The sequence below is a fragment of the Nematostella vectensis genome, chromosome 11 (genome assembly GCF_932526225.1).
Source record: "Nematostella vectensis chromosome 11, jaNemVect1.1, whole genome shotgun sequence".
Taxonomy (NCBI): Eukaryota; Metazoa; Cnidaria; class Anthozoa; order Actiniaria; family Edwardsiidae; genus Nematostella; species Nematostella vectensis.
In genome coordinates, this window is record NC_064044.1 from 11,964,921 (window position 1) to 11,979,700 (window position 14,780).

Here is a 14,780-nt window from a genome sequence, read left to right on the forward strand (position 1 = left end):
TTGTTCCAAATTCAGAAAAATACAAATAAAACATATGATTATCCATTTCAAGTAATTGATATATGGTTCTGCTATCGTTTGAATTTTTTTACCATCTTCATTTTTACAAAAGAATTACTACTACCTATAAACACCTTTTGGTCGTAGAATGGCCATTTGGCAATTGCCAATCGCGCTGACACCCTTATTTGAAATACAGGGCCGTAGCAGGATGTAGGGCACCGTGGACACTACTTCTATTACATGGTGCCTGCGAAGAAAATGGTGCGGCAACATTGCTGGGCCAACAGTGCACTAGTGGGCTTTAGGATGAAAGGGAAAGAGTCTGGGAAATCCTAAAAGATGGCGGCCATAATAAGGAATGAGTGTTTGATTTGCACTGTAACTAATAACATGTAGACAGTCTATCCCTTCTCCCCTACTTTATTACACAATAGCTCGTAGTTTACTTACAGTACATAATCGTGTATCCAGAGGGCAGGAGAAACACCCGCACCACAGTTTTATGTATTGGTGCCAGAAATCCTGGATACGCCCCTGGGGGTCTTAACCAAATGCAAAGATGTCATGGCTTGTGGTCACATTTCTAGTTTCTTGGCCAGGTGACTAGCTAGTGATTAGCACGTGTGTGGTGTACACTTCCCTCAGCCATCAAAAAAGTCTTCTCTTATTGAAGAATCTAGCCAAATCCCCGACATTTATCGTTATTGGAAAGCTAGGGATGACGGAATTGATGCCTACACGCACCCCACCTCCATTCAGCAAAATTCCCCCTATGCAACTGTTGTTGCCATGGCAATGAATATTTTAGTCAACAAGGTTTCCATGGAAATAATTGTTTACCTATTCTACAAGTCTAAGAAGTACATTCTATCAAGTACAGATATCCAGAGCGTTCAAGATTGTCTCTTGGTGATCCTACAGTACAGCCCTCACATGCGGAACACGCCAAAGTTTGTGTCAGGAATTGGTGCATTAAAGGAGGCACTTAGACTTAGTCCCAGGACTGTCCGGGTGTCGGCTGGATCAATCACACCGTCGTCCCATAACCTGCAAGCACAGATAGCAGTGTTTCATTTTGTGTGTAATTCTATTCTAAAAGGCAGTATCATTTCAATAAAATGGTCTAGAGATTTGTATCAAATGTACGTCTGACCTTGCAGAAGCAAAGTAAGGATGCCCTTCGTGCTCATATCTCTCCATAACTGGGATCTTGATTGCATCTTCATCTTTCTGGGTGAACTAAAATAATAAGAGGGATTAAACCAAAAGGTGGTTAGATAAATATAGTAATCACAAAGCACGCACAGACTACTTCAGCATACTCGGGGGGTGGGAGGTTACAAATTACTAGCGTTTATATACACAATCAATCACTAGTACACTTAGCTATAAACATGATTTTTAAACCGAAATTCCAGGCAAATATTTCAAACCCAAAAACACTGAGGGTGAAAAATGAAACCACAAAAAAATGTCCCCCCCCTGACATTGAACAGACAACATAGCATATTGTTGTGTGACATGGAACAGACTACATAGAGTATTGTAGTGTGACATGAAACAGACTACATAGCGTATTGTAGTGTGACATTGAACAGACTACATAGCGTATTGTAGTGTGACATGGAACAGACTACATAGCGTATTGTAGTGTGACATTGAACAGACTACATGGCATATTGTAGTGTGACATTGAACAGACTACATAGCGTATTGTAGTGTGACATGGAACAGACTACATAGCGTATTGTAGGGGGACATTGAACAGACTACATGGCATATTGTAGTGTGACATTGAACAGACTACATAGCGTATTGTTGTGTGACATTGAACAGACTACATAGCGTATTGTTGTGTGACATTGAACAGACTACATAGAGTATTGTAGTGTGACATTGAACAGACTACATAGCGTATTGTAGTGTGACATGGAACAGACTACATAGAGTATTGTAGTGTGACATGGAACAGACTACATAGAGTATTGTAGTGTGACATGGAACAGACTACATAGAGTATTGTAGTGTGACATGGAACAGACTACATAGCATATTGTTGTGTGACATTGAACAGACTACATAGCGTATTGTAGTGTGACATGGAACAGACTACATAGAGTATTGTTGTGTGACATGGAACAGACTACATAGAGTATTGTAGTGTGACATGGAACAGACTACATAGAGTATTGTTGTGTGACATGGAACAGACTACATAGAGTATTGTAGTGTGACATGGAACATACTACATAGCATATTGTTGTGTGACATTGAACAGACTACATAGAGTATTGTAGTGTGACATGGAACAGACTACATAGAGTATTGTAGTGTGACATGGAACAGACTACATAGCATATTGTTGTGTGACATTGAACAGACTACATAGCGTATTGTAGTGTGACATGGAACAGACTACATAGAGTATTGTTGTGTGACATGGAACAGACTACATAGAGTATTGTAGTGTGACATGGAACAGACTACATAGAGTATTGTTGTGTGACATGGAACAGACTACATAGCGTATTGTAGTGTGACATGGAACAGACTACATAGCGTATTGTAGTGTGACATTGAACAGACTACATAGAGTATTGTAGTGTGACATGGAACAGACTACATAGCGTATTGTAGTGTGACATGGAACAGACTACATGCCATATTGTTGTGTGACATGAAACAGACTACATAGCGTATTGTTGTGTGACATGGAACAGACTACATAGCGTATTGTAGTGTGACATGGAACAGACTACATGGCATATTGTTGTGTGACATGGAACAGACTACATAGCGTATTGTTGTGTGACATGGAACAGACTACATAGCGTATTGTAGTGTGACATGGAACAGACTACATAGAGTATTGTTGTGTGACATGGAACAGACTACATAGAGTATTGTAGTGTGACATGAAACAGACTACATAGCGTATTGTTGTGTGACATGGAACAGACTACATGGCATATTGTTGTGTGACATGGAACAGACTACATGGCATATTGTTGTGTGACATGGAACAGACTACATAGAGTATTGTAGTGTGACATGTGAGAAGAATATCGCTCATGACTTATACCTCTTTGCCTTCCCGTTCTCTCTGGTCACGTGCTACGGTCGCTAGCACGGTTGCAGCCTGCTCCCCTCCCATCACTGATATCCGTGCATTTGGCCACATGTACATGAACCTTGGGCTAAGAAAGAGAACAAAGAATGACAAAATGTCAGGGGCATAACCAAAATGACTGCAGGAAGCTTTAGAATAGACAGGCAGATATATCAACACATAGTTCGAGTTATATGGTGTATGCCTCTTGGAAAACAAAGAACTATTAATGACACTTTGAACATTTCGTCAAGGGCTTCTTTATAGGCATACCGAATTTTTTCATGCTTCACCTGGATTTGACATAATAGGACTCAAATCAGTGCAAACGTTCCCAAGAGTACATGTCACATACCTATAGGCTCGCCCACACATCCCATAGTTCCCTGCACCAAAACTCCCGCCGACGATGACAGTGATCTTGGGAACTTTAGCACAAGAGACAGCTGTGACCATCTTGGCACCGTTTTTGGCTATTCCACCTGCTTCGTATTCCTTGCCTACCATGAAACCTGAAAAGATGCGTTGCCACAATACTATTTAATATAATACATTCTTAATCAGGGGCTTAGTAGGGGGGGACACGTGCCCCCCCCCCCTCAAATATCTAGTGTAAAGCGTCCCCTAGATTTTGGTGCCTGTTACAGCTAATGTATAATGAAAGAAAATATTTTTATAAGCGCGCCTGAGTAACCGTTTCCCTTCCAAGTTAATACTCTTGTTTAAAAAATGTCAGACCGCATTATATAATGATTAATTTATTCAAGGAAATAAAAAATAAACATTGATAAAGATGGTATTAATGGCATGTGGGGATGTCCATTGCATGTAGTGTTCTTGATTCCAAGAAACCCTTACTCTCAGAAACACTCATTCTAAGAACCTGATTACCTGTGATATTCTGTAGGAATATGAGAGGGATTTTTCTTTTGCAGCAAAGCTCAATAAAGTGTGTCCCCTTCAAGGCGGCCTCGGAGAACAGCACGCCATTGTTAGCAATGATTCCACAAGGGTAACCATGGATACGTGCAAAACCTAGAACATAGAAAAAGTAAATTGAGCTTGAGCGAATAGGGAGACTACTACACACTTCCTTCCTTTCACAATTAGGATCTCCTCTATGTTACACAGTAATCTGCATAACTTCATGCTTTTTTCCATTCAAGGAAATGTAAAATATTCCAGTGTGTACAGTATAACCTAACCTCTTTGATAAGCCTCTGTATGTGCATCTCCATGGAATAGATAGCTTAATACTTTGATATAGATTTCTTATACATGGCATCACCTGTGACAAGAGTTTCCCCATACATTGCCTTGAACTCATCAAATTTGCTACCATCAACTACTCGTGCAATGACCTTCAGAATGAAAAAAGACTTATCATTATTGTTAAATACACTGTAAATACAAACAGAAAAGAGGTGTGGCAGTATTGGTATTAGTTGGGGAGGGGGATAAGTTGAGAATAAATAAGTGGAAAAAAAGACTAAGGCATTAAAGGTGGAGAGGCATACTGTAGATGTGCTTGAGTGAAAGTATATTTGGTAAAAATGACTAAAGTAACAAATTTGAAACTCCAGTCATAATACAGCTAAGATACTACACTGTCATTGATTTATTATCAGGCCTCGCATCTCCTTACAGCCTACTGAACAATGCCACACTTTGTGATAAAGAAGTTTCTTTGATGCTGTTAAATAAATATCTTCTGGACTTTGATAGAAAAAATCCTTTAGTTCTTGTCAGTCCACACAATCGGTTTATATTGAGACCCTTTGATTTATACTTTTTATTCTACAAAATAAATACATAATATACCCATAATAGTTTTTTTCCTTCTTCTTTCAATGGTCATTAATTCACCAATGCTGATATGGCATTCTTTTCTTTTTTATGTCCCTTTGTCGCTTACAATTGCATATATAAAAAAGAAGTAAAGAAAAAAAATTGTGATGACATAGCAACAACTTTGATCAATTGATGGTGTAATCAGCAAACTCTTGAGTCATTACTGCTGCGCTGTGCCGTAAGGTGAGGTCTCGAGGGACCTATTTGCAAACATGGCAAAGAGGGCAGCCTTTTAAACATACCTCTCTGATGTCATACGACTTCTTAAGGTTGTCCCCCACAATCCCGTAGATGTCATCTGAGGGGTATACTGGGTCCACAGGTTTCTCAATGGTCACCTGCAGGTTAGGTATACAAAAAGGTCAACGCATATGCACCCTAGGTTCTACTTCCATAGATTTATGTGCCTAAAGTCTTGGAGCTACGCAACATGAATTAGACTTTACAACTGGTAGTTCTTAACTTGTTGCATACGTGCACCAGTGAAAAATAAAGTACTTTAAGCCACGCAAAGATAAAAGCTAGGAATCAGAGAGGTTAACTACAAAACCCATTTGCACTTACAGACACATCTTTCTTGTAGTTGAGGTTCCTTACACAGTCCCTTGCAGCATAGAGAGCGTGAAGGTCGTTCTGTGCGTAGTAGTCAGTTACACCAGATGTCCTGCCAAACAGACATGAGTAAGGAAATGGTCAAAGTGCTCTGTGATTCACAACAGAGGTACTGCCAAGAAAGATAACTTATGATCAAACTGCACAGTGATTTACACAAAGGTTTTGGCAAACTGAGAATATGTGTAATGATCAAACTGCACAGTGATTCACACTTTAGCGTCCTGGCAAACAGATCATGAGTATAGATTTGAGTGTTATTGCATGCATCATCATGGCTGCCTGGAAATCAAGTATGCATTTGAACAGCTTCCAATAAAGAATTTTACATGGAAACCCTACAACTGACTACTGACATCTATACCATCCTCTTAAAAGTCACCAAAACCAACGCTGTAGGCTTTTAACTTTTCTGGTAAACGTATTTTATGCCTATTGATGAAAACTCTCAATATTCTGTTGGAACTTGTCTTAATATTTTTTATCATTGTACTCTGTTTTACCTGCAGTGTAAGTCTGCTCCTCCCAAATCCTCAGCACTCACAATCTCACCAGTTGCTGCCTTTACCTGTAAAAAGCATAAAGCATATCAGATCACCCACTAGTCACCACTTGGGATGACCATTCCACTATTTATACCGCATAAGAAGCAAAAGTGTGTGAAACCCTTGGTAAGGTGGGCAGAGTGTACTTTATCCCTATCAATCACTGTTTACACAGCAATTTACCTACCTGATTTCCTCTAACAACTCTTTGTAATGCAAACGTTGCCGTTGCAAAGAGTTGTGGGAAGACATGAGTGAAGGTGCTGGTGTTGTTTGCACACAACGTTGAGAGGTGCTGCGGTGTAGTATGCAACACTATAAAATTGTCAGTAACATACCAGTGGGGGGCCACCTAGGAATATAGTGCCTTGCTGCTTGACTATGATGCTCTCATCAGCCATTGCGGGCACATAGGCTCCACCCGCCGTACAGGACCCCAGCACCACGGCAATCTAAACACAAGAGAATAATAATATGCTATCAGTATCTAGCAATCTATATACAACAGAATGATTACACTTATCAGAATCACAAAAAAACTATACACAATAGAATAGAATACAGTCAAACATTACAAGCAAACTCATCTACCAAACAAGTAGAAAAAAATTTGAGCAGACCAGGAAACTGCAAGCAAAGTCATCAACAAGCCAACAAAGGCTTCTACAGTAAGTTATCAGATCAATCTTTGCTTCTGGTTGAATTGGCCATAAAAAAGACAGCACTTACAAACCTGAGCAATGCCTCTAGATGACATGTTGGCCTGATTAAAGAATATTCTCCCAAAATGGAGCTTGTCTGGAAATACATCAGCTTGTCTTGGTAGATTTGCACCTCCAGAATCAACTGTAAATCCAAAAATAACTTAAAAAACCATATTATAATTTTATTGTAATTAAGCTGATGGTTTCTGATGGACGATGAGGGTGGAAGTGATGGTGATAACAATGGTAATCATGGCTGTGATGATAATATTTATAGTGATCATTATATTCATGATGAAAATTATGGCTGATGATGATGATGATGATGAATGATAATGATGTAATGATGATGATGATAATAAATGATAATGATCATGGTAATGATGATGATAATAAATTCTAACATTGATAGTGAATGATGATGATGATAAATAATAACGATGCTGGTAATGATAATGATGATGGCCATTATGATTAATGAACGATAGCCATGGTAATAATAATGCAATGGCGATGATGTTTAATGATTAAGAATGAATGATAGCTATAATGGCAATAATGATGATAATGGTGGTGGTATTAGTGATAATGAATGTGAACTCACCAAGGTAAATGCATGGAAGTCTGTTCTCTTGTGCTATCTCTTGTGCTCTAAGATGTTTCTTGACGGTGATTGGGTAATATGTCCCACCCTTAACAGTGGGGTCATTGGTGACTATCATACATTCCACACTGAGAAAATGAGCAGCAAAATAGTCAACACTTGCAAAACAGAGGTACTATTGATCTGATACAACCCATGTGTGGGCTTACAATAAATGGCTTCAGCACAAAATGAAATAAAATAAAAAAGACACAGATTGCAATTCTACACGCAAGTTATACCTACAGTGGACCCGATGGAAAACTTATTTGTTTTTCTCTCAAAGTAGTCATTGAATTGTGACATTTTGAGTACAAGCTGCTAGTCTTTGTCAGGCAAATGTGCACAACTACTACTCAAGCTGGAAGAAAGCAAAGCACTTGGGACCAGGAATGGGTAAAGCTTAAAAAGTGAGAAAAGGGAGCTATCCACATGATCTTATTAGAAAGTCAAACTTGAGTTGGACGCTGACTGTTCAGCTTTACAATAAAGTGCATTGTCTGCTGGATCACACAAGGGGGAAAAGTATAGATTCCTTTCATACAAATAATAGTACCATCAACACTTTCCCATTTAAAAATGTACTTTCCCACTTAAATGTGTACTTTTGCGAGAGCGTTGTTTTCACGTCCTCAAAACGCGGGTCAACCAATCAGAGACCGTCACTTCAATAGCCTTAATTGCACGCGTCTGGAGAACGCCAGTCAGCCAATGGAATGATCTTGAAATTCGAGCCCTCATGATTCTGCGTTCGTCCACGCGACTTGACCAATCACACTGAATCATTTGTATCCCACAAAAAGGTCAATACAAACAGCCTTCTGTCAACAGATGCAGATTGCCGGTGATAACGATAATTAACACGGAATAGGGGTCAGGAGAGATCAAATCGAGAAGCTTGCTTTAGAATGAAAGCAGTAGCCTTACATCTTCAAAACTACGTATAGTACTCGAACTTTAAAAACAAGCTATTTCTAAAACCAACACCAAGGACACTCGAATTGGCTTACCCTAGTAATGACTTTTTTCTTCTTTGCACAGCTCTCCCAGGATTTCTTTTTGCTATACCAAATATGTCATGTCTTTATGTGAACAATTCACCAGTGGATATTTTTAGTGTACCCATGTCGGATTGACCATACTTGATCGCAATGAACCGAAGACTTGTGATGGCGCGAAACGAAATTGGCGCGAATTGGAAATTTATAGTCCCGTAGCTTGGCTTCGATCCCGGCTGTATCTAGACCAAATTTGTCTGCCATCCAAATCAAATATTGATCTTTTTGCCCTCGGTTCCATCCAAGAATGACCCATTCATATTTTTCTTCTTTTAAAAAGACACCGGAGAGAAACCTGCCAGCTCAAACTGCATATGATGCCGTGTAACACGAGATCGCAGGGTATGGAATAGATTGATAAACAATTTGCTGTTGTTGCAATCAAATATTGCCAGATTCGGATTATACAGCAAATCAAAACGTAGTAACTGCGTTTTCAAACGCAGAACGTGCATTCTGTAGTATAGGTGAACTTGAAAAATGCCATCGTGTTTCGAAGCAATCACATCCGAAAAACCCCTTTAATAAAGCAAACCTCTAACTACTGAAACATCTCACCGAAACGTGAAAGAGGAAGATAGTATACAACAGCATCATTTTATTACAAGAAGAACGAATAAAAGCCAATCACATTCCCAATCAGTGCGTTTGTAGACGCAGCGAGTGGCTAGGATCGAGTTACAGAGACATGAAAAGCCGGCAAAAATATTAGTGTACTATGTATCTATTTCTAAAGTGACAAGCGAGTTTTCTTACTTTTTAGTCAAGCACGAAAATTGTTTCGTTTATTTCACAGAGATCGGACATAGCTATGCGTTATATTTACTTGCAGATAGACACTCAAGAGTAGACTTTAAAAACAAACCGGAAAGTGTGCGTTCTAAAAACGCAGGCTAGTCAATAGTGTAAAAGAATCTAATTTTCGGTACGAGAAACACATTATGGCGCTTGTGATTGCTTGCAAGAAGTTGATACAACTTTCTTATACAAACATCAAAAGCAAGCTGATATTAGTTGAATCACGTCTGTAAAACTTGTTATGTAGTTACGTGCTGTTGGTGTGCTTTATATTGGGTAAAAGTTGGTATTTCCCACACTCATGTCACAATATTTCCTATATTATTAATGTCACCATCTTGGGTTTACATTCTGAAAGCAGTGGACTACAATTTATTTCATTTAGCACTTTTGTCTGTATTTTTAGAAAACTTTATCATTTCACATTAATAGTATTTGGGGAGCTTGAGTATATAAGCAGGGTATAAATATCTGTGTCAAGTAATTGTATCCCTTTAGAAAGGATAAAACCAATCGCATGTCTGTTAGTGCTTTCGATAACGCAACGGCCGAGATATATCCATGCGAGAATGAGGTCGATTGTACCGATAGGTATGGAAAGCCGGTAAAATATTATACCGCCTCAAAACTTTAAACACCACTAGATCAGTATTACTTCATTTGTTTGTAAAGCACATAAAAGCGCGTTGGTAGCAGGTTAGGTTACGCAACGTAACTTGGCCGGGTATTCTAGTCAAATATGGAAAGCGCGTCGTAAAAACAAGGCACTTTCAGCCAAATTATAATGAATTTCGTGATTTATTATCAAGCTCTGTTCCTATCGCCTTGTTTAACCAATCATCATATATACTTTGCCAATAAACTGTCAACAATACGCTCTGGGGATAAACCGGATGTTGTATGCAGTTTGAGCTGGAAGGTTTCTCTCCGGCGTCTTTTTAAAAGGAGAAAAATACGAATGGGTCATTCTTGGATGGAACCGAGGGCAAAAAGATCAATATTTGATTTGGATGGCAGACAAATTTGGTCTAGATACAGCCGGGATCGAAGCCAAGCTACGGGACTTAAAAGGCGCCAATTTCGTTTCGCGCCATCACAAGTCTTCGGTTCATTGCGATCAAGTATGGTCAGTCCGACATGGGTACACTAAAAATACCCACTGGTGAATTGTTCACATAAAGACATGACATATTTGGTATAGCGAAAAGAGATTCTGGGAGAGCTGTGCAAAGAAGGAAAAAGTCAGTATTTTTCTCCTTTTAAAAAGACACCGGAGAGAAACCTGCCAGCTCAAACTGCATATGATGCCGTGTAACACGAGATCGCGGGTATGGAATGGATTGATAAACAATTTGCTGTTGTTGCAATCAAATATTGACAGATTCGGATTATACAGCAAATCAAAACGTAGTAAGTGCGTTTTCGAACGCAGAACGTGCAATCTGTAATATAGGTGAACTCGAAAAATACCATCGTGTTTCGAAGCAACCCCAACTTGAGTAAATAGCCGCGGGTATAGGTGCTGGGCTTCCCACATGCTAACTTTGTCAAGTTGAAAAAATGTTACACCAAGCTGTAATATCCGATTGTTCCTATGCATGAATCTGCGATACTGTAGGATGATAATAGGCTAAATTCTTTTAAACAGATTATCTGTTCAAATCTTTTGATTTTTCTCTAGAATTATATTATGTGCATCGAATTGAGCTCTTTTGCTCGACTGGTGCTTGGAATGCTTGTGTGCCAAGAGCAAGGCTCCCTAGCTCGGGCCTTATCTCCTAGCTTACAAGATAGCAGTTTTTTAATCATATCATATGACCACCAACAGAGAGCTCAACCTTTGGTGCTCCATCTGTCCCGGAGTCGGGTGCTTTCCCAAAGCACATAACTAGACGTAAATCAACTTATAACAGCTTGCTTTTGATGTTTGAATATGAAAGTTGTATCAACCTCGTCTTCTAACAACCAATTACAAGCGCCATGTGTTTCTCGTACCGAAAATAAGATTCTTCTACACTATTGACTAGCCTGCATCTTTAAAACGCACATTTTACGGTTTGTTTTCAAAGCCTACTCTTGAGTGTCTATCGACAAGAAAAAATAACGCATAGCTATGTCTGATCTCTGTGAAATGAACAAAACATTTTGCGTGCTTGACTTACAAAGTAAGAAAACGCCGATATATTGTTTAAAGGCTAGTCACTTTAGATACATAGAACACTAAAATTTTTACCGGCTTTCCATACCTATGTATCTTTGTAAATCGATCCTAGACACTCGTTGCGTCTGCAAACGCACTGATTGGGAATGTGATTGGCTTTTATTCGTTCTTCTTGTAATAAAATGATGCTGTTGTATACTATCTTCCTCTTTCACGTTTCGGTGAGATGTTTCAGTAGTTAGAGGTTTGCTTTATTAAAGGGGTTTTCCGTATGTGATTGCTTCGAAACACGATGGCATTTTTCCGAGTTCACCTATATTACAGATTGCACGTTCTGCGTTCGAAAACGCACTTTAATTTGCTGTATAATCCGAATCTGTTGACAGCAAATTGTTTATCAATTCATTCCATACCCTGAGATCACGGCATCATGTGCAGCGTGAGCTAGAAGATTTCTCTCCTGCATCTTTTTATAATGAGAACAATACGAATGGGTCATTCTTGGATGAAACCGACGGCAAAAAGAACAATATTTGATTTGGATGGCAGACAAATTTGGGCTGGATACAGCCGGGATCGAAGCCAAGCCGCGGGACTAAAAGGGCGCCAATTTCGTTTCGCGCCATCACAAGTCTTTGGTTTATTGCGATCAAGTATGGTTAGTCCGACCTGGGAACACTAAAAATATCCATTTGGTGAAATGTTCACAGAAAGACATGACATATTTGGTATAGCGAAAAGAGATTCTGAGAGAGCTGTGCAAAAAAGAAAATGGTCATTACTAGGGTAAGCCAATTCAAGTGTCCTTGGTGTTGGTTTTAGAAATAGCTTGTTTAATGACTTGTTCAAGTTCGAGTACTAAAAGTAGTTTTAAAGATGTAAGGCTACTCCTTTTATTTTCTAAAGTCATCTTCTCCATTTGATCTATTCTGACCCCTAGTCCGTGTTAATTATCGTTATCACCGGCAATCTGCATCTGTTGACAGAAGGCTATTTGTATTGACCTTTTTGCGGGATAAGAATGATTCGGTGTGATTGGTCAGGTCGCGTCGAAGAACGCGGAATCACGAGGGCTCAAATTTCAAGATCATTCCATTGGCTGACTGGCGTTCTCCAGACGTGTTGAATTAAGGCTATTGAAGTGACGGTCTCTGATTGGTTGACCCGCGTTTTGAGGACGTGAAAACAACGCTCTCGCAAAAGTACACATTTAAATGGGAAAGTACATTTTTAAATGGGAAAGTGTTCATCTTATTCTACCCTTTATTTCCTCAAACTGTTTTAACCCTTTATAGCATGTTTGCTGAAAGAAAGAAGAGTAAAGTAGAAAAGGAGAATTCAAACCTACCCACTGACCCGTCCAATCCCGGTGATTATGCCGCCGGCTGGTACCTCTTCTTCCCCATAGAGCTCATAACCGGCTAGCTGTGACAACTCTAGGAAAGGTGATCTGATGATAAACCACATTATCACATAACACTGACATTGTAATCATCATCAATGCCCTCATCAACACTATCAACATAATGTTATTATCCAAATTGAAATTCTTGAAATCTTTATTAGCCTGTTTCTCTCTTTGGTGTGGAACCACATGCTCCCAAAGTATTGTATTTATCTAACTGCAAAAAGGTCTTATTATAATTAACATACTAACCCAGGATCGAGTAAATTTGCTATACGCTCTCTTGGGAGCATTTTATTCCTTTGTGTATGTCTTTCTCTAGCCTTCTCTGTTCCACCTAAGATTATAACAAAAACAAATTAAGCATGAAAACTTGAAGAAGTAAACTATTTTATGAAATACAGAGCAAAGAAATAAGCAGAAAAAAAGAGTAAATAAGTTTTCACAGAAAAATGATGAGAAATTACCAACAACACCACTCACCCAATTTGATCTTTGCCACTTTTTGGCGTAGGTCCTGGACTAGAGAATCCATGCTGTGTTTATTGCTCTAGAGAAAATTGATTAAAATAAATCTTATCTGGCTTGTTATCTGGAATATGTTGTGTGCATAAGGCAGTTAACGTTGGAAAAATCAATGTAGAAAGATTGACTCCAGCTTTTTGCTCCATGCAGGCTTTAAACTATTCATAGATAGCTAAGTGGACTTAAAGAGTAAGGTTATCATCAATGTTAACCCTAACAAGATTTTGAAAAATATTTTTCAGCAAAGTGATTTTTTTAGGTCATTATTTACCAAGACAAATTAAGGCAATTTGAATGACACTTCTCCTGCTTGGGATAAAATAAGTTGGCCCATAACTATATTGTTAAAAAAAGATTAGGTTCTTGCTTTTAAATTCATAAAGTGCACCATTCCTTTTAGCTTTTTTAGTCTTTTTTTGACAAGAGAGTTTCAAAGAGTATTTATTTGGTGGCCCCATCCCTCTTAATTCATATGGCAGCACCAAATTTTCTGCCAAATTTTCAAGCTCAAATTGGATGCGCAACAGCAATGTTTTCAGACCTGTCAATACTTTCAGGTTGCTGTTGACCTGGGGAACATTTGATCTGTGGTTCACCATGTGACCTTGTTTTAGCCGATGAGAATGTTCTTTCAATTGGAGTACACATGACTGTACCAAAGAGCATCATGCATCAAGGTTTTCACAAGATCGCACAAAAAAAAAATTGAATATTACACAATATACATTACAAAAATATTACACAAGGCATTTTTTCCTGCAAATTTTAATGCAATGATACACATAAAAAAATGCTGGTTGCAGAGATAAAGGGCAATTTTTTAAAAAGAGATATTGCAGGAGAATTTTCTTGCAACTCGCAATACAACGAAAAATGCGTTGCAAGTTACCTGGTAAGAAAAATTGTGGGTGTCACGCACTAAACATGACTTTGGCCACCATTAAATTATGCATGCAAAATAAAAATCTAAAGAATTGTCATGCTATAATCTTTCCCTGTAGTATAATGTTAAATAAAGTTAACAGGCAAAATGTTCCCTCCATGACCGGATTCGTGGCTTACCCTGAAATCTTCTGATGCGGTATCTACTTTGCTTTGGATAACACCGGCTTTGGAGAGATCATGGTAGTACGAATTTCTCGTTAAAAATACACAGTGCAAGGGCCGGTAATGCCTTCTTAATAACGCCAAGCTCTTCATTATACTATTAAATTATTATATTTACAAGATGATGAATACAGACAATTGCTATTTTCCCACAAATTACTACAATTTTGTGAAGAATCCATACATCTCCGCCGCCATTTTGGATTTGCCACGTGATGAAAAAAGTATTTATGGGTTCCCTTTGTACGAGGGGGACTAG

General features: G+C 38.7%; 1 protein-coding gene across 1 annotated transcript; it reads right to left on the reverse strand.

The window, feature by feature from the left end:
• Positions 1-409: 409 nt before the first annotated feature.
• Positions 410-14,730, reverse strand: LOC5514685 (methylcrotonoyl-CoA carboxylase beta chain, mitochondrial). Its single transcript, XM_001634860.3, has 16 exons — positions 14,477-14,730; positions 13,373-13,439; positions 13,142-13,226; positions 12,833-12,934; positions 7,429-7,556; positions 6,854-6,966; positions 6,459-6,572; positions 6,079-6,143; positions 5,528-5,627; positions 5,206-5,301; positions 4,401-4,473; positions 4,004-4,147; positions 3,468-3,624; positions 3,086-3,200; positions 1,157-1,242; positions 410-1,050 (listed from the first exon to the last, which is right to left on the reverse strand). Exons 1-16 carry the CDS (start codon positions 14,612-14,614, stop codon positions 933-935), a joined length of 1,701 nt encoding a protein of 566 aa, XP_001634910.2. The 5' UTR covers positions 14,615-14,730; the 3' UTR covers positions 410-932.
• Between the last annotated feature and the right edge of the window lie 50 nt (positions 14,731-14,780).